The sequence below is a fragment of the Scatophagus argus genome, chromosome 12 (genome assembly GCF_020382885.2).
Source record: "Scatophagus argus isolate fScaArg1 chromosome 12, fScaArg1.pri, whole genome shotgun sequence".
In the NCBI taxonomy this organism is placed as follows: domain Eukaryota; kingdom Metazoa; phylum Chordata; class Actinopteri; family Scatophagidae; genus Scatophagus; species Scatophagus argus.
In genome coordinates this window covers 11,837,344-11,855,868 of record NC_058504.1, presented here as the reverse complement: position 1 = coordinate 11,855,868, position 18,525 = coordinate 11,837,344, and the positions used below count along the sequence as shown (strand labels likewise).

The 18,525-nt window shown below is 39.4% G+C and overlaps 1 protein-coding gene across 3 annotated transcripts; it reads left to right on the top strand.

Moving 5' to 3' along the window:
* The first annotated feature begins 862 nt into the window (after window positions 1–862).
* Window positions 863–14,236, top strand: slc43a3b (solute carrier family 43 member 3b). Of its 3 annotated transcripts, XM_046406857.1 has the most exons (14): window positions 5,831–5,849; window positions 6,003–6,054; window positions 6,234–6,503; window positions 6,688–6,817; window positions 8,401–8,447; window positions 8,563–8,639; window positions 9,199–9,291; window positions 9,384–9,523; window positions 9,962–10,074; window positions 10,179–10,322; window positions 10,590–10,697; window positions 11,991–12,177; window positions 12,389–12,509; window positions 12,657–14,236. In XM_046406857.1, exons 3-14 carry the CDS (start codon window positions 6,344–6,346, stop codon window positions 12,768–12,770), a joined length of 1,434 nt encoding a protein of 477 aa, XP_046262813.1. In that variant the 5' UTR covers window positions 5,831–5,849; window positions 6,003–6,054; window positions 6,234–6,343; the 3' UTR covers window positions 12,771–14,236. The 3 variants fall into 3 exon arrangements, with proteins under 3 accessions (XP_046262814.1, XP_046262812.1, XP_046262813.1); XM_046406858.1 differs by lacking the exons at window positions 5,831–5,849; window positions 6,003–6,054 and adding an exon at window positions 863–1,066; XM_046406856.1 differs by lacking the exon at window positions 6,003–6,054 and having other exon boundaries at window positions 5,717–5,849.
* Window positions 14,237–18,525: the final 4,289 nt, after the last annotated feature.

The following is an 18,525-nucleotide window of genomic DNA, read 5'->3' as shown; positions in this document are numbered from 1 at the left end:
TTTTTTTTACATTTACTTGCAGTACTAAGTTGCTGATGTGCTGATGTGATGTGACACAGATGTGGTTGCTACCAATAAGGCCTACTTTTAATTTATATCTAGAAATTAGTTTATGATACATGATTAATGGGTCCATCCCAAAATGGATTTAATTTTGTTACCCCCGAAGACAAAATAAAAACACTGTGAGGCAATCTTTTCAATCTTAAATTCACATAGACTGACAGGTGTTAATCATTTCATAAAGTACAGGCTTACAGCGACAGTTCATCCCAAAATCTATTAAACATATTTATGCACTTGCCCATGGGACTCTTTTCCTTTTTCAGTCACATATCTGCTCTCATTTCAACCACCATAATTAAAGATGTGACTTCCTGTGGTGATCAAAGTGCCACAAATACTGTAAAAAAAAACCCCAAAAACTCAACAGCTATGCATTTTTACAGAAATCACGACCCTGTAAGCTGAGGATAATTCAAACACCTTGTTGTGAGAGGTTTCATGTAGGAACTATTTTCTTTCTACCGAGATACACCGTATCACTGCGCGGGAAAGAGAGGCTCCCCCAGGGGGCGCGCTGTAAACAGCACTCCTGTTTCTGCGCAGTAATACTGAAAGAAAATAGTGAGTGACTATGTCATAATTTCTCGAAATAGACTTTGCTGTTGAGTTTTTCCAAATATATAAATATATATATATATTTGGGCGCTTTGAGTACCACAAAAGCGTGGAAGAAGCCTGAGATGAGAGAAAAGCACATGGAAACTATAAGAAGTTATGAAATGTCTATGCTTTGTGTTCAGGGTTTCAAACGGGTCAATTAAAAATGTATATTTCCAGAAGCTGTTGAGAAATAACGGACTTAGGGACCTGGAGGAGAGGAAGCTTGAGAGACGAGTGATGTTTGGGAGCATCAGGGCAGGCGGCCTCCCTGTACCCCGCCCACCCTGTTAGCAGCGGCCACAAAATGTGACTCCTCAATGCCTGGTCTTTAGATCCTATGGAATGAACAACATGCGGATGGTATGGACAATGGGATCGCTGTAGGAGGGCATAACGTCACGTAAGTGTACATCCTGCCATGAAAAGACAGTTCAGCATGAACACAGAGATGTGCACCACGTAGCAGTGACTTCTGCTGCCATTAAATCACCAAGGAGTAAAAGCTGTGAGCATCATCATACAAAACATATCAGGAGACTTGATTGAATTGTGTCAGTTGAGTCAGGAAGGACACATTCAGGTCATTTACTTACGTACAAGTATTAATATCAGTCTGCAGAATATTCTGTTACCATTACAAGTAATGCATCTAAAATTTTACTCTAATATAATAAGGAATTTGTACTTTAAGTATGAAAAGTAAAAATACTTAGTCCTGCTATATATCATTATTGCACTAACATAAATTAGGTTAAAATAAGAGCTTTACTGTTGTAGCTGTGGAGCTAATTTTACTTTCTTTTTTTTTTCTTTGGTTTGCAAGAATTCTGAAAGCCTGCAGCCTCCTTCATCTCACAACCTCTTGTGTGACATGGGAATCACTGGTGGAAGTGGGCTATGAAAACGGGGGCTGCTGAGTTACATACGTGGAAGAACCAAATCCTGCTTGTAGTAAATGTATAACTTACTTACTTACTTACCTTTGTGCACTGCATTCTCCTTAAAGCAGAGATCGGCTTTGCACCATTAAGGGATCTGCGTGTGCAGATTTTCATTCAAACCAGGGTCAAGTGATTCCACTGTTCAGGGTGTCTTAAACCAGACGCAAAAAAACATATAAATCTTGCTAAGTAAAGCCTGTCTTCCTGGGGTGTTTGGATCTCACACGGGTTCATTTGATCTGCAGATTAAAACATAGCATTAAGTTCACGATAAGACAAACTGAAACAACGTAAAAACAAAAATACAAAACACTCACAAAAGGTGGGTTTTAGAAGTGACTGAAAGAAGTCATTTTAATATCTGGATCTCATTTGAATGGCAGTAAACTTTTTGACAGATTTAGGTGCACTTCAGGTCATCATGTTTCACATTTGGTTACAAACGCCTCTGGCTCTGTCAAGCTGACAATTGACAGGCCTGGGCTGCACTCGTCTTCACTTCTTCCCTTCAGTTGCATACTCAGTCAATTGTTCAGCAAATATGCTATATGCAAACACCCCCTAACCAGAGTAAAGCTGAAAATCAGCACATTTTATAGTCATCGTTTCAGGTAAACCCCAGTGGACTGCAGTATGACATGCATTGTACACACACTTTATGTAAACACTGTCAATTAACTGACTCTCACTGACGGAGGTTTAGTATTTTTGTGGGGTCGGAAAGTTTTGCTCTTGAACATTAACCAGGTGTGTGTTTAACCCCATCAGGGGGCAGACTGACACTGATGTCTTCAACAGGTTAATTCAATCAGCAAGTCCTGAGTGCCTTATTCCATCCCCTTTCATGTGTATCACGTTCTGGTGTGATAGTAGAGTATACTAATCCAATCAAATTTGCTTTGGTTCAGTACATTTTATTTGGAGTTTTATACAAATAATTTCAGTTCAGTTAGAAGTATCCTGTGTCTGCGAGTGAAGAACAGACAACGCTAACAGAGCAACACACAATACACACCAGAACATCATCAGTACACTCTGCAATACGCATCTGTATGTGAGATCACCTTAGTCAGGAAAGTCACAATATCAGAGGACACATTTAAAACTTTGTCACAAGATGATCTTACATCTTCCCATGCAACATTTTTAGAAACAAGAAGTAGTGAGCGAGATGGAGAAAGAGAGTCTCATGATTTGTCTCTATTTTGGCATGATTTTTTAAAGAAACGAGATGAGAGATGATGACATTTGTGCCAGCTACCCTACAAGTTGCTGATGTGGGCACTTTCCCCTGCGTGATTGTGTCAAACTGCTGGTTATGAATCACAAAAACACACTCTTATACTTCTTCAGGTCTTGTCTTAGAGAACGTTGTTGTGTCAAAATCTTGCTTTAAGGAAATGATTTCTTTACTGCATTCTGGGACACACAGTTATGTAACTGTTATCTTGCTGAGGGTACAAGAGAGGATTGATATCATGATACAAAACAAAGTGTAAAAACTATGATTTGCTGTTTTATAGGGGCACTAGTTTGCAGAAACTAATTAGGATTCCAAGAAGTCACTGCTGCTGTTGATATAATCTGCTACACAACCCTGTAAAACAGTCAAGTGTCATTTTTAACCTTTGGTTTGAATGGATTAAACAAATTAAATACTAAGTGTTCGTTAGTGAACGTTAGAGGTGCTGGTGGACGGATTTGGTATCTCGTGTTTGTATTATAAACGTGTACGGGTGTGGTGTGTGGTGTGGTGGAGTGATTAATGCGAGGGTCTGTGGAGATTGACCTGCAGCTTTCCCACTTGACGTAGACCCACATCGAACCGTAACCCTAAAACCTTTCACCTTTGACCTGAGCATGCTCAGTCTGTGTTCACACTGCTTTCGTTGGTTGGTTCTTTGGACCGACATTGAGTCTACACTGAAGGCAGTGAGTACGAGCCAATCATTATAGTACTGTGGGTCATTCTGTTGCCATGAGGTAAAGGAAATTGAAAAGTGTGCTTGACAGACATGCTATAAGGATAAATGCATTTTTGGGTTTGATTTCATGAGATTTGTTCGTAATAGTGAAAAGATGAAATAATTTCAGCATTGTCCTTTAAATTGTCTGTATTGTGAATACAAAATAATCATGTGGCTCAAGATCTTCCTTGGGGTTAGTACCTCTAGGCTATACACACAGACATACCCATATGTAAGGGTTTGATAACACTGGGCCATTGCTTTTAGGAAGTACATTAGCCTGCGTGGATGTCACATAGTGTTTGTGTGTTTTAAAAAAAGACATGTCTTGTGATCAAGTGGTGATCATGGTAAAAATGTTCTAAGATCTTATGTGAACTGCTGTAGTTGAAGTAAGCACACTGATTTATGGTTCTGCACTCAGCTGCCAGCAAACCTTCACCCCAACCTCCAGCAGCCTGTTGAATCCCACTGCAAGACAAAATAGCAGCACAGCGAATGCACCTTAAACATTATGCAGAGTACCTGGGCTTACTAATTAAGATGTAAGATTATGTGTTCTGATTGCCCATCTGCCATAGCAACAGTGACATAAGAACAACCCACTGCATGCAAATTGACACAGCTACAGCATCTATTGGAATAAATGACCCCTTTTTACAGTAATGCCACTGTGCTCTTTGTGTCTCTTCATCAGTTAAATCAAAAGGAAGAAAATCAGTGAAACCACCAGTTACTTTATCATCCTACAAAATGTTAGCCACCAGTGGTCTGTCATTGTAAAATTAGTAGTAACACACCTGCATAACTCCTGGACCTGGAGTTTACACTGGACTCTGCCTTGATAACGTGGCTGACATGCTGGTTTTTGTTGTGTTGATGTTGGTGCTCTGAAGTCACTTGATGATAGTATCAGGAAGTCTTTTAAGTAATCATGTGGCCAGAGATTTTTGAATGGAAAATGGGCTTAGATTGTTGTCAGCTTTATCATCAAAAGTGTGACATTTGAGTACTGACAGTGAAGATAATCTGTATGTGAGAAATGTTATACAGTCAGAATAAGAAACAAATCATATGCTTATTAAATGTATTTTAATCTTAAATCTGCTCGCAGGGTAGCTTTCCAGACTTCATTACAGAATTCAGGTTTTCCTTCATTTACATACTAATGTGTTTTAAATGTTTATTGTAAAAATATTGTGTACAATGATATTATTTTTTTAAGGGATATTTTTTAAAGATTGCAGCCTTTATCAAGGCCTATCTTATCTTATGCATCAGCACAGGTTCACACCCCTTGTGCTTCATTGCACTATAAAAGACGATGGATGTGCTTCTACTGCAGTGACTACTGCAATGCTATAGGTGTTTTTTATGTATATATATATATATATATATGTGTGTGTGTGTGCATATCTATCTATCTGTCTATCTATCTATCTATCCATCTATATATATATCTTAAACATAGAAAGTGATGCCTCCGAGACCTAGTGCATTAGCAGCCAAAGATATGATAAGATATGATGAATAACACACAGGCGCATTGCATATTTTAAGCAAGTCAGAACAGGCTGTATGACATACAGCTTGGTTTGTTAAAGGGATAATTAACATTAATAATAATTCAGTCATACTGTATTGCTTTCCTGTTTTTGTACATAAGACATGAAGGAAGAAAGCTCTACACAGAAGTTGTGTTAATGATCCCATATGTTCAATCTTTGGATTGCTAGATAACTTTTAGCCCATTTTTAATTAGCCTATGATCTCAGGAGATAAAGTGAAGCTAACTGTGAGGTTTTTTTTTTTCCCTTACAGCATCATGGCAAGTCGTGTTACTGCAGCATCCCCTCTTACAAGCGGTGATGTGATCAATCACAAATGGTTTGTTCATATGGGTCCATTTATAACACAGTGTCCATGCTCACTTTTTTTTTTGCCAGTCACATGATCTTTCAGCTAAACCAGTTGAACCAGCTTTCCCAGAAAGCATATCTTTAGTATGTCTCCAAGTTTCAGTGACACTGCTGTCTGGCATGCGGGGAATACGGGAGTGTTTATTTGCTGCAGTGGCTACCTGAAGAGAGGGATATTCTCTGCTACGCATCAGAGAGGGGGAATTGCGAAAGAGGGAACTCTGGGGAGGGAGGAGAGGGAGCGAACTGGTGAAGAAGAGGAAGGAAGAGCAGGCCCATATAAAGAGATAGAGTGGGGCAAGAACAGAGAAGTGTTGTCCGTGAGCACATTTTGGGAGATACTCAAACGCTGAACTGTGAGTACTAGAGAGTCATGAGCTGGAGAATATTAACTTAGAAACTGTGCATTTTGTTTCTCATTTCTTGTACTTGTTGTTTGCTTCATAGAAGTTTTTTGAACTCCTAGTATCTCTATTAAAACGTTTTCTTCTTCTAACCTTCTGTTTTAGCTCATGTCTGGGCTTGTGCAACTTTTCCATATAAGTGCTTTTGACATATCAGGCAGGTTAAGTTCTCTTTTTCTAAGAATGTAAAGTATGCTGTTGCTTTAAATGTGCAGACTCATGTTAGCACATCATCTCACCACCAGATGAAACCTCGACACCAGAAATAAAATTACTTCTGACATTTTTATTTCCTCTTTCTTTTTTTCTTCTGTTTCTTTTTCTCTTTTTTGGCAGGTGCAGCGACAGAAGCCATCTGTGTGCATGTGTGCGTCCATGCACGTGATAGTACAGTGTTTGGGAATCATCTACCTGTGTGTGTGTGAGTGTGTGGGAACAGCTTGAGGATGCGACGCTGCCTCACCTTTGCAACGGGCCTGGTGGAGTGTCTGTGTTTCGCCGGAGCCGTGTTTGGATGGGCTTCGCTTGTTTTCGTCCTGAAGACAGAGGGCTACTTCAGTTCTCTGTGCGTCAACGCCACAGAAGTCAATGCCACACATGTCTTAGGTCAGTTTGATGTCCTCGCCTCCCTAACTTCTGAGTTTCTATCCTGAAAAAAGACTGACCGCTTTGCAAAATGAGCTCTTGAAAATTATTTGAAGATTGAAGACTTCTGTGACTTTCACATGTTTAGCCACATACTTTAGCTCATCTTTGATTCACTCTGTCTTTATTTTTTATGTGTCAACAGATTGCAGTGGGCAGGATGAACAGTTCTCGCTTGTTTTCACCATCGCCTCCTTCATGAACAATTTCCTGACCCTGCCCAGTGGTTTCCTATTTGACCGGTGTGGTACCACAGTGGCTCGGCTCTTTGGAATGTGAGTCCAACAATAACAATCTTAATCATTAATTAAAATTAAATGATCCATAGTTTTGAAAGATCTATGGATCATAGTGTCTTTTTCTCACCAAAAAAAGTTACTCAATAGAGGATTCAAAGCTTCTGACTGAATTGACAGCCATTGACTAGAAAGGAGCAACAACAAGAGATTGTTCATTAGCGTGCACTGCGCTGGTGCAGCAACTTTTATTTTTAACTTTATGCTAGTTGATTGCAATGTATGGACTATGAGAGTATTAGTCAGTTTGGCTGGATTTTCCTTATCGTCATCTAATTATGCATGATGAAATATGACATCCTGCCCGCAATTTGGATTGATCTGCGGTAGATCTGATTAAGTTTGATACTTCCAAATAATACAGAAGCTGTACAAATACACAAACAAATGCAAACAAAAACAAGAAAAGCACAGCAGCAGTTTGTAACAGCTTGCTTAGGTGAAACATCACATTTTTTGATACAGCAATTAGCTTATCTGTTGCCTTCTGTTTGTGCTAAACCAAATGCATTCTTACTAAAGACAGACGGGCTTCTGTCCTCTTCATCTCTCTGCATGGATGTGGTCCTCTCTGCCTGTGCTGCCTAATCCGGTGCTACTGTGCGAAGAGGCAGTTTGCTGTAATTCAGATCTGTCTTTGGTATTTCCCTCTGTGGGATTCCCAAATCTGTCTGATTATAATAACAGCTGTTTTCTCACAATGGAGATGCACAGAAACATGAGGCAGGCGGTACACGAGGACAAACAGGTTTCCCGAAGGTTATTATGTAAAGACACACAACTTGATATGCAGCGTACAGAACCTACCAAAGACGCTCACAGACTCTAGAGAAAATATTTCCTGTGAGAGGGAAAATAAAGAAGGGAAAAAAGAAGCAGAAAAAGGGCAAGCCAGACAAAACCGAAAGTGGAAAAGAAGTTAGAGAGAAATTAAGAGAATGATTAAGGAATAGAAAGGTCAGGTCTGTTAATCACCAAGAGAGTGGAGGAATGTTAGGCAGAAATATGTTTTATGTTTCAGATGTTCAGACCCTGTGGCTAAGAAGCCCCCCCTAAAATCCACCCTCCACCCCTCCAAACACACACACACACACACACACACTATAATGTAACACTATGCACACACACAGAGAGATATATCTAAATCCACAATAACAAACTGGTACCATATGTTTCCACTAAAACAAGGTGGAGGGAAAATATAAAGCCAAGGAATGCAAATAGTTGGGAAAGAGGTGGCAAGTGGAGACAAGGATGGATTTTTGTTTAGAACGAAGAAAAGGAAATTAAAGTCGGCCAGAGGTTCTCCAAATAGCAGCAGAGGAATGCGTGTTTACTGTGATATTTCTGCATCAAATGTCATATTTTCTTTTAACTCCTGAAAGTGTGTTGATTCTTATCCATTTTAAGATACATTTTCCCATCTCAAGTTCTTTGTCTCGTAAAATCTTGTTCTTGAAAACATTTAACATTTCACTCTCATGCCAGGTACTGTGAAGCTCCTACTATGTCAATAAGGTGACAATATAAACACTTTAATTTCTTTTCTAATTTCACACCAGATTTCTTTATACCATGGGTACCTTGATGGTGGCTTTCACAACTTCAGGTGAAAAGCATTTCTCTGTCTTTGATTTAAGCTCTCTCAGGCCCTTATTTTCTAAAGAATAAATGCTAACGTTAGAGCTGCAGCTTCTCATTTTCTCCATTTCTTTTTCTTTCAGCCTTGTCCAATCTGCTCTTCCCAGCTATTGCCTTTCTGGCAGTAGGTGGCATCTTGCTTCTAATGACCAACATGCAGGTACTGAAGCAAGCATTCAGATAAGAAAACATTTAAATGTTTATTGCTAGTTTTTAATTAATCTGATGATAATATCCTCCATTATTCAATTTATAACTCTGTAAAATGCCAGAATATTATAAATACTGTTCATCACAGGGCACCGGCTGACATGTTTTATATGTCCAAAGAAGAGTCCAAAACCCCAAAATATTAAATTTTACAATGATGTATAGAGAGAAAAGCTGCAAATTCTCAGGGGCAGCTGCATCCAAAGACTGTTTACCTACGATAGAAAAGACACAAGACCGAAATTTCAAGATGTTCAAGATCTTGGTCTTAATCACATGACAAACTTTTGACACAAACAAAAGCACTAGGACAAGACAGAGAGCTTTGGTGCAGTTTTATAGGCTGCAGGGCTTTTGTTAGACTGAGCTCATGATCTCGTGGGGGTGGGGGGCGCACAATCAGCTCAGTTGAACTAATTCTACCATGAATGACGGAAAGGTAGATGCACAAAAGGACTTTAAAATGCAACATTAATCATCTTCAATCTATTCAAATGTCTCTGTTTAAGGTAGGAAATCTGTTTGGCTCTCACCGCTCCACCATCATCACCCTTTACAATGGTGCCTTCGACTCATCCTCAGCACTCTTCCTCGTCATCAAGGTGAGAAAGGTCACACTTTGCTCTCATAAATGCAATCTGCAAGATACATTCATACCCGTCATGCACGCTGGTCGTCTCGCCTTCTCCTGCAGTTGTTGCATGAGTCTGGCGTCGCTCTCCGCACGTCCTTCCTCTTTCTGTCCTCCTGCTCCGTCATTCACCTGTTGAGGACTTTCTTCCTGCTGCCCAGAAAATTCATTCCCCACCCACTGCCTGACGGCTATACATACGGGTATGAATCCCCAACAAACAAACACAGACATCAACTTCTCTTGCGTGTTTCTGCCACTCATCAAGTGTGAATAGGGCTGATTGATTTTCTGTTTTAATTTTTGTTTCAAATACTTTAATGGATTAAATGGATTAAATGGAAACTGTCATTCAAATTACAAATAAAAATTAGATTTAAATGCCATTTCAGTGCAACAACACACTTGACTTAGGTGAGAGATGTTTGTTAGAAGACCTTGTCTGATCAGTATACTAATCCATAAAACATGTCCTGCTGTGGTTGATGATGAATAAACAGCATTGTCAACACTTGGAAATATCCTTCATGTACTGTTATGTGACCGCTTGAGACCTGAAAACCTCATTTATGAAGTAAATAACACACAAAGAACATCGTCAGTTCCTGTTCCTGACTCACTGTGACCTTGACCTTTGTCAGGTTAACTTGTGGTCAGTCTAAGGCTCAGATCTCAGAGCAGACAACAGGAAATGGTAACCCCCAGGGGACAATAGAGGAAACGCCACTCAACAAGGATGTCCTTGAGAAAGAAGGTGCGTGTCCAGCTGCATGCTTGCGTGGCTAATACACAGTACGATACAACAGTAATCACATGTCCCGTTCTTTCGTCTCTGTTTGTACCCCTTGTCCACACCAGAGAAGGGATTCCTCAAGTGTTTTCTGTCCAGGTTCTTTTTCTGGCATCTTCTTTGGCTGTCGGTGATGCAGCTCAGACATTACCTCTTCATCGGCACCCTCAACCCCATGCTGCAGCGGCTGGCAGAGGGAGAGCCTTCACTGGGTACAAACACACAGTGCACTACTACTGTCTTAGCAAACATGGACATCTATGTATACCTTACTCATTAGGCACACTTTAATCATCCTCTACATAACAAGGCAAGTTCCACGATCTCATCATATTACAGTTAAGTAATATTATGAGGATGAATCTGACCTAGAAGCAGTGAGATGAATAATACCTTTAGAGTGGACTTCTGGCTGCCTTTGTGATCTGTTATCTCATATTCTGGCAAACCTACTGGAGTCTTTTTTTGTGTTCCCACAGTGAGCCGGTACACCAATGCCTTTGCGATAACGCAGCTGTGTGGTGTGCTCTGTGCTCCCTGGAACGGTCTCATCATGGACAGACACAAGGGCAAACCTCGTGAAGCAGGTAACACGCTGTCATCCTAATAACGACTAACAGTGACGAACGCAACAGGCCAATTTTGTAACGGTGTGCTTTCAGCATGTCGGTGGGCTCTTCCAAAGACAAAATATCAATATTAAGTGAAAAAGTCTAACTCAGTAGTCCAAAAACACAGAACCCCAACCTCATGTTCCTTTTAATAGTTACACAAAATGGGGTGGAAATGTCAGTATCATGTAGCACCAAATAAGGCACATTTCATGAAGTGGTTAATAAATGCTTTATTAATACTTTATAGACCAGCAATAATAAGATATTTGTAGAAAAACCTCTGGCTGGGAAGTTATGAAAACCTCTCTGGCTTATATTCATTCTCCTCTCGCATGACTGTCTTTTTTAGCTTACTCATTTATTCATCAAATTCTGAATGCCTGACTTCTACTTGTAACAAAGTATCTCTACATTGTTGTTCGCTGTGCTGGGCTGAGGCTGTAAAACAGTCAAGAAGGGCATGCAAGCATCTCCATGTCTTGACTTTATCAGCTCAACAAGTTTCGGAACTTGTTCTGATCAACACGGCGAGTTTTGCGAGTTTTGCGAGTTTTACCACAACTTTTTGTCCTTATTTTTCTGAGCACAGAGCTTAATCTTCCTCTTGATCGTGTTGACCTACAGGGCCTACCAGAGGGTTGTGTCCACGGTTTGATCCATCGACAAAGCATTCTGAAATTGTTTATTTATAAAATTTCATGGTAACACCTTCTATAAAGACCACATATTGTGTGTTCTGGGAGCGTTCATGGTGTTCAGATGACAGTGCATTCATTACTGTTTGAAGACTACGCTCATAAACGTACAAAATGGTTTGTGATGCACTCTATGAAAAGCCATAAAGCATTAGAGATGTGACTTGAATGAATTATGAGTTGAAGTGTCTTATCACTCACTCATACACACCTCAACATTGAACTGTAGGACTCAGTCTGCTGTAACAGTACGCACGTTGTACGTTTTAAGTAAAATAACGTATATATTGATAATGCAAGTAAAATCACGCATGCTGTAATCATGTACATAGAATATTATAACAGTTGCTGCATAGAGTTGTTGATGGTTTGTTACAACAAATGCTTTAAAAAATACATACCCAGGGCCTAATGCAGTCTAGTCATCTAATCTCTACTTATTTCCCATATTTGTACTTTCTCTCTGGTAGAAGTTATTGTCATCAGTGAAATTTGCCACGAGCCTACAGACCTGATCATTTTTTACCTCTTTGAATTAACAGGTGTGTGTCTTCATTTGTGTGTTTTGCAGGAGAGAGCGAACAGGAGTCGGACCTGCGGGCCTCGGTGCTCTCCCTCTTCCTGACGGCTCTGCAGTGTCTGCTGTTCTCAGTTTGTGCCTCCACCCCGTACCTGCAGCTTCAGTACCTCACTTTCATCCTGCAGGTGATCAACCGCTCCTTCCTGTACGGCGGCAACGCAGCCTTCATCAGCGTGGCGTGAGTATCAAACACACAGAAATGGACCACGTTCCTGCAGCACATAGACACAGTTTTATTAATTCTCAGTTATACTTCAGATACTTCAAATAAATGATTTATAAGGAGGACAAGAATAAAATAATGTGAACCGTTTATATGCTCACGTCTTTTTCACTTCATCCTGCTCTTTGCCATCACTTTGGGTGTGTGTGTGTGTGTGTGTGCTCAGGTTCCCATCATGCCACTTTGGGAAGCTGTATGGTATGATCATGGCTCTGTCTGCAGTGTTTTCTCTGCTGCAGTATCCCTGCCTTGCCCTGGTGAAAGCTCTGGATGGAGACCCTTTATATGTGAGTACACGGCATGTTAACATATTGACAGAACAGTAAATCCCACCTACTGTACTCACTCAGGTCCTTCTCCTCCCACTGTCTCCGTCTTTCTCCCACGAATTCTCCTCCCACTGCTTCCTCCTCTCTCCACTCATGTGTTTGCAGGTGAACATCGGCCTGACGGTGCTCAGCCTCCTCGCCTTCGTCCACCCGCTCTCCGTCTACCTGCACTGTCGAAGTCTTGCCTCCCAGCGAACCAAGAGCAAAGCCTCCTCTTAGAGACCGTAAACTGAGAGCACCAACTTGCACTAAAAATATCCTTCATTTCCCTGCAATGCTGTTACCTCTGTGTTTGTTTGGTAAATATGGATTGTATGGTTGTGTGGTATGGCCACATGTATCCTACTTGGAAAGCAACATCAAGTGCTTGTATTAAGAGGTGTGTGCCATAGCACAGTCGCCACATTCTTTGAGCATGTCGGCAACCAAATGGAATGTATCCGTAATGATTAAGGCAAGACACTACAGGTGCATAAAAAAAATATGTTGTGCCTGTAGTGTCTGGCCTTAAGAGCTTGTTGTGTGCAGCATGCCTTTGTTGACCATCGCACATAACCTTTTACCTCATGTGAGATTTCCAGGATACATCATTTTATTTTCACAGGGTGATCTGATGCATGAATTAGATTTTTTTACACTGATTTTTAAAGTTGTAGAGTGATGCTGTGCCGTTACCTTAAGTATCTCAGTTCATCCAGTTACAATCAGTGTACTTCTTTGGGGAAGCCAGCTTAGCTTTGTCTGTTTTTTGTTTAGTGTTAGCTGCACTAATTCTACATTTCCATGACTGTGACACATGTTAGAATATTTGTATAATGCAAGCTCATGTATTCCTGCTTCTTTTTTTGTATTCTGTGTAACTCTAGCCATCTATCAAATGGGATTGAAAGTGCCAAAAGATAATGCACTTTATTGTGAAAAATTGAAAACATTCTAGATATTGCTGATGTTAGTGCAGACTTCTTCGAGTTAACTCTCGTAATGTTGAGTGTATTGACTGCATGAGGGACAGTCAGTTTGTATTGTTTTACTTGCACCAATCAGTGATGTGTATTGTGACAAAATATGAACTCTGGTTCATCCTTTGGTATAAAAGCTGCTGTTACTTTACCAAGGGAGTACTTTTTAGATGCATTGAATGGAGCAGGAAGCACAGTGCTGCCACCTGCTGGCCTCTATTGTACCACTTATGTGCTAAACATTACAAATGATTTCCTTTTATGTGTAACATATGAAGTCTCAGGAGTTTGGTGTGTTTGTGTAATGCAGAATTTGAATTTTTAATTTGGTGCATAAAAGTTTATAAAGGGAAAGTTATACTCTTTTTTTATTTTATTATTTTTTACCAGTATGTTTGAAGCTTAAGACAAGACTTAAGCGGCGGTAATGAACTCTTACTATAAATATGCAAAATACAGACATTGTTTTGATATGTAGTAAAATGCATTATTGCTTTTTGATATTTACATTTGCTCAAGTACTTCTAAATCTTTCAGTTTTCGACTAATGTGAAAAAAGTATGCACATGCAGACAACTGGCTAATACAGATGGTGTAGAAAATGCAATTGCGATCTAAGATATTTTTTAAAAGACCATAAATTAAACAACTGCAGAAACTATTTGTTGTCCAAATTGAAAACATTAAATTGTATTGAAATAAACATTAACATGATATTGAAAGACTGGACCCTGAATTCCCTCTTTTTCCTCCCAGTGTTTACTGAGTACTTTGGATTGACTGGTGCTGATGTATGCAATATAACATCTGTTGCACAATGTCTTCTTGTCAAAATGCATTTGCTAAAATTAGCTTTGCATTTACAACAGCAGTTAAACTCTTTTGTAAGTTCTGCTTTTGCCTTGAATAGTGTCTGAAAGTCACTTTTCAAAAAGTTCGAACATTATTCTGACATGCTCATGGTTTATGTCCACCATATATTAAAGCACCACTTTCAGGAGGAAAAGAAAATTACAGAAAAATTAAGTTGCAAACTCTTGACACTCTGGAGTGGGTTATTTCAAGTATATTCATTTGCACATTGATGTCTTTCATTAAGCCCAGTCTCATTTCCAGGGCATCACATACTGCCATTTTGGTGCATCTCTCGGTGTCTAATCCATGTACTCTTTATGTGTGGATGCGCCGGGCTTTAATGTACCTCCATTGTGAACACGTATCAGACGATCAGAGCAGCCGCACTCTACAGGTATTACATGTCAAAATCATTTCACTCATCATTATTTGTACTCAAAGATGAAAAAACTTCATTACAAACTGCACCCGTGGAATATGAAAGATGTCGGCAACCACGAGGGAAAGGGACTCTATATCAGCAAATGCTACTGCTTTGAATTATGGCAAATTCTGTGACTAAAAGTGAGAATGTCAGCCTCTGCTGCACAAATCTTTACTCGTCCTTTTTCGGCCTGTCTCTTGCAAGTCCCACAATTTCATGGAGGCTTGATGCTTAAATTCTTGAAATAACGGTTAGAAATTTATGTGAGAAGCTTCTGGTTTTTATGTTAATAACCTAAAAAGTGTCCTCACACTTTAGAATAACCTTTAAAGATATAACTGACGGAACAAAAGTTTGAAAGAGAATAACAGAAAGGTGAAAAACAATCAGTGGGAAGGCTACTGGCAGCTGACCAAACACAGTGGAGAGAAATAACAGAACTGGCTGAAAACTTTATCATAGAGTGATAAAAGCCTAATGCACGAGAACAGATGAGCTGAGTGAAATATGATGTCGAGTGATGCCTCTTTCTCCCCGAACACTACATGTTTTTAAAACATGTGTGTAAAGTGACAAATCTAGGAATATGGAGTCTGAAAGAGGTGAGAAGAAACTCAGAAATCAGTTTTCCACGGAGGTGTCTGATTGCATGAATAAAGTCCAGATCTGCAGGATTCAGAGCAGTCTCAGAAGAAAGTCTGGCATCTCCAGTCATGCTGAGAGTATTGGCAGCCTAATTAGGAGTTGTCATGTTGTTAGCATTGAAAATTTTTCACATGGGGCATCAGGCTCGTCTGGGGGGGAAAATCTGCGGCAGATTTTGAACCTGAAATAACAGGAACGCTCCCCCACAACAGCCTCTCCCGAGTTTTCTGTCCACCCGCTGTGTGACATTGCAATGAGCCCAGAAAAAGTGGATGCAACTCACATCAAGTGTGTGTGTTTGTGTGTGTGTGTGTGATTATGTGCACAGGGAACATGCGCATGGTGACAGGTTCTTCCCTTGCATCTGCGTCATCGATGATCACAACCTCGGTATCTCAGCAATTTAATAGAGACAAGTTATATAAACAAGTGTATGACAGAAATAAAAGCGAAGGCGTGAGGAGTAGAGGATAAAAATAAGCCAGTCTGTTAATGAAGTGATTTGTTATGTGTGTATGGGTTTTTGTTTTTTGGGGGTTTTTTTTTGCATCTGACTGAATCTGTCACAAGGACTAAGGATGTCTTTGTGACACATAAGCTTACTCAAAATGTGCCAACTAACTCTTGTCTGTTCACTTTGATTGGAGCAACAGGAGATAAGCTGTAATTGCCACAGTTTGTCGGTCTTAACGTGTTGTTTTCCACCCGCTGTGAGGAGCTGATGGTGAAGCAAGTTGCTGAAGCAACCTAACTTTCAGGTAATTGCTTTGAAGAAAAAACATGAGCTCTTGTGGAATATTTGTAATAAATAACCCAATAGTCATTAAATTAGCCCACATGTACAAACAACAACAGAAAATTATATTTCACATGCAAGGGCCATTTTTTTCAGCATAATGAGTAGTTTTACTTACTTTGGTACTTACTTGCGTACATTTTTATATAAATTCTAGTGTACTTTTCCTTAAACAGAATTATTACTGCAGGGCTTGCACTGTGTACTTGCAATCAAGTATTTTTATATATCCTTTACTACTTCTACTACTAAGTAAAGGATGTGAATACATCAGTAAGTCAAAATGTCTGCAGTGAGATTGGACTGTCGTGTGCTTTCAGTTTTGTGTCAACAATTTGTTTTGCCCGTTATAACATGGCAGTGCACCTGTGTACAAAGCAAAGCCTGTACCTGGTCCAAACAGGACCCATGAGGGTGTTGGGCTTTTTGTTTCTCATTTGTGAAATAAATTTGACTTCAATGAGACGTTCAACAATCTCATAGGACTATAATGTTTTGGTCTATATATTTTTGGCCATATAGCATATCTTTATGTCAGTTTTTCTCCCCCTTTCTGCAGCTGCTAGTCTTCATACAGCACACACAACACAAACTAGGCTTCTTTTACTTTGTCTCTCTGTGTTTGTAAAAGTTAAGTCTGAGTCAGATATGGATGTCAGATGGTTTAAATTTTTTGTTAGTTTTTTTTTTTGTTTGTTTTTTTAAGCTTTTATTTTTATGTGCAAAATATGGAGAGGCACAAGGCTCTATGATGCTGAAAAATAACCCACATTTAAGAAATAATACATTCAGACACCTACATTTCCATTTAATTACAAGTTTGAGGGCTCTGAAAACCTAAACATGCATATACTTAATTTGTTTGCAAATATGAACTTTACACACTGAAGCCTCTCTACTGATACAGCAACTAAATATCAAATGATTCATTATCTTGTTAACAAAGTCTTGTCAGACCTTTGCTGTCCCAAATGACACCCACTCTTTCTCTGATTCACACATCTCAGCCGCACACTGTATCTAATATGCTGAATTTGAAGGAGTAAAAAAAAACAAAAAACTTTGCCATTTAATTACCAGCCAACATTGAGGTTTGGGGCCTTGATGACCACATGCAGTTTTAGCCTGCAGCCACATTTAAGGGAAAATAAATGTGTTTCTCTTGATTTTTTTTGTTAGATGATTGTTGGATCCCATATTCACTGAGGAGGCATGAAAAAGACTTTAATACACAAAGAAAACTTACTAAACTAACCAACTCAGTTCAAGACAGACGTCTTGGTATCAAATTTCTTAATTTGTGTTTGTCAACTTTGATAGGCCTAAAAGGTGGCCAGAGTCACACACCATGTCCACACACGTTCTTCTGCACTGTTCGTGAGTGTGTGTATGCGTGGGCGTGAGTGGGGGTTATGAACAGAATCAGCAACACACTCTTTTAGAATCGGGACAGATCCTTTGAACATGTTGTGTTTGCACCAGTTCAAATGCCAGTGAGCCTATGATTCACTTTTGACACAGCCAGCTAGCGAGAGAAGGTGAGGGAGGGGGTCTTGAAGTGAGGATGTGTGCGTGTGTGTGTGTGCGTGTGTGTGTGTTGTTATGCTTTTTTTTCTGCTTCCATTGCGCGTACACATGCACGAACACACAAACACACACACACATGCTGGGTTGAGTAGCAATGGATTACATTTGATCATGATTATGTGATCAAATTACAAAAAATAAGTAACTATTCTTAATCCCAAAAAATGGGAAAAAACGGGAAAAAAATGTAATTAATACATAATAGTAGTTAGATTAAAGATAATTAAGATCGATTATGCCTTTAAATATAGCAATTATAAGTTATGAAACATTATTACGAATATCTTCTACTATATGTCAACTCCTCTCGAGTTGCCAGCTTGTCAGTTTTTGAAAATTTGTTTTTGTTTTAATGATGATAATGGAGATTTTAGTCCTTTTTATTTACTGTGAAAATGGAAGAATGTTTTTGTATGGGTAATTTGATTTGACTAACTGTAAATGTGCATATGCTAAATGTATCATTTATATATGTATAAAGTGCAATATTTTCAGTTACTGTCTTTGAAGTAATCAGATATTATTCTGATAGATTATGACTATTAGGTTCCAATTATTGCCATTTTTATTCAGTAAATGACTTCATTTCAAATTAACTCTATCTCTCTCTCTCACACACACACACACACACACACACACACACACAAAACCTCTCTGAAAATGGATTCTGCTTGGTGAGCTGGCTGCCTCCCCCAGTTATCCTGGGGC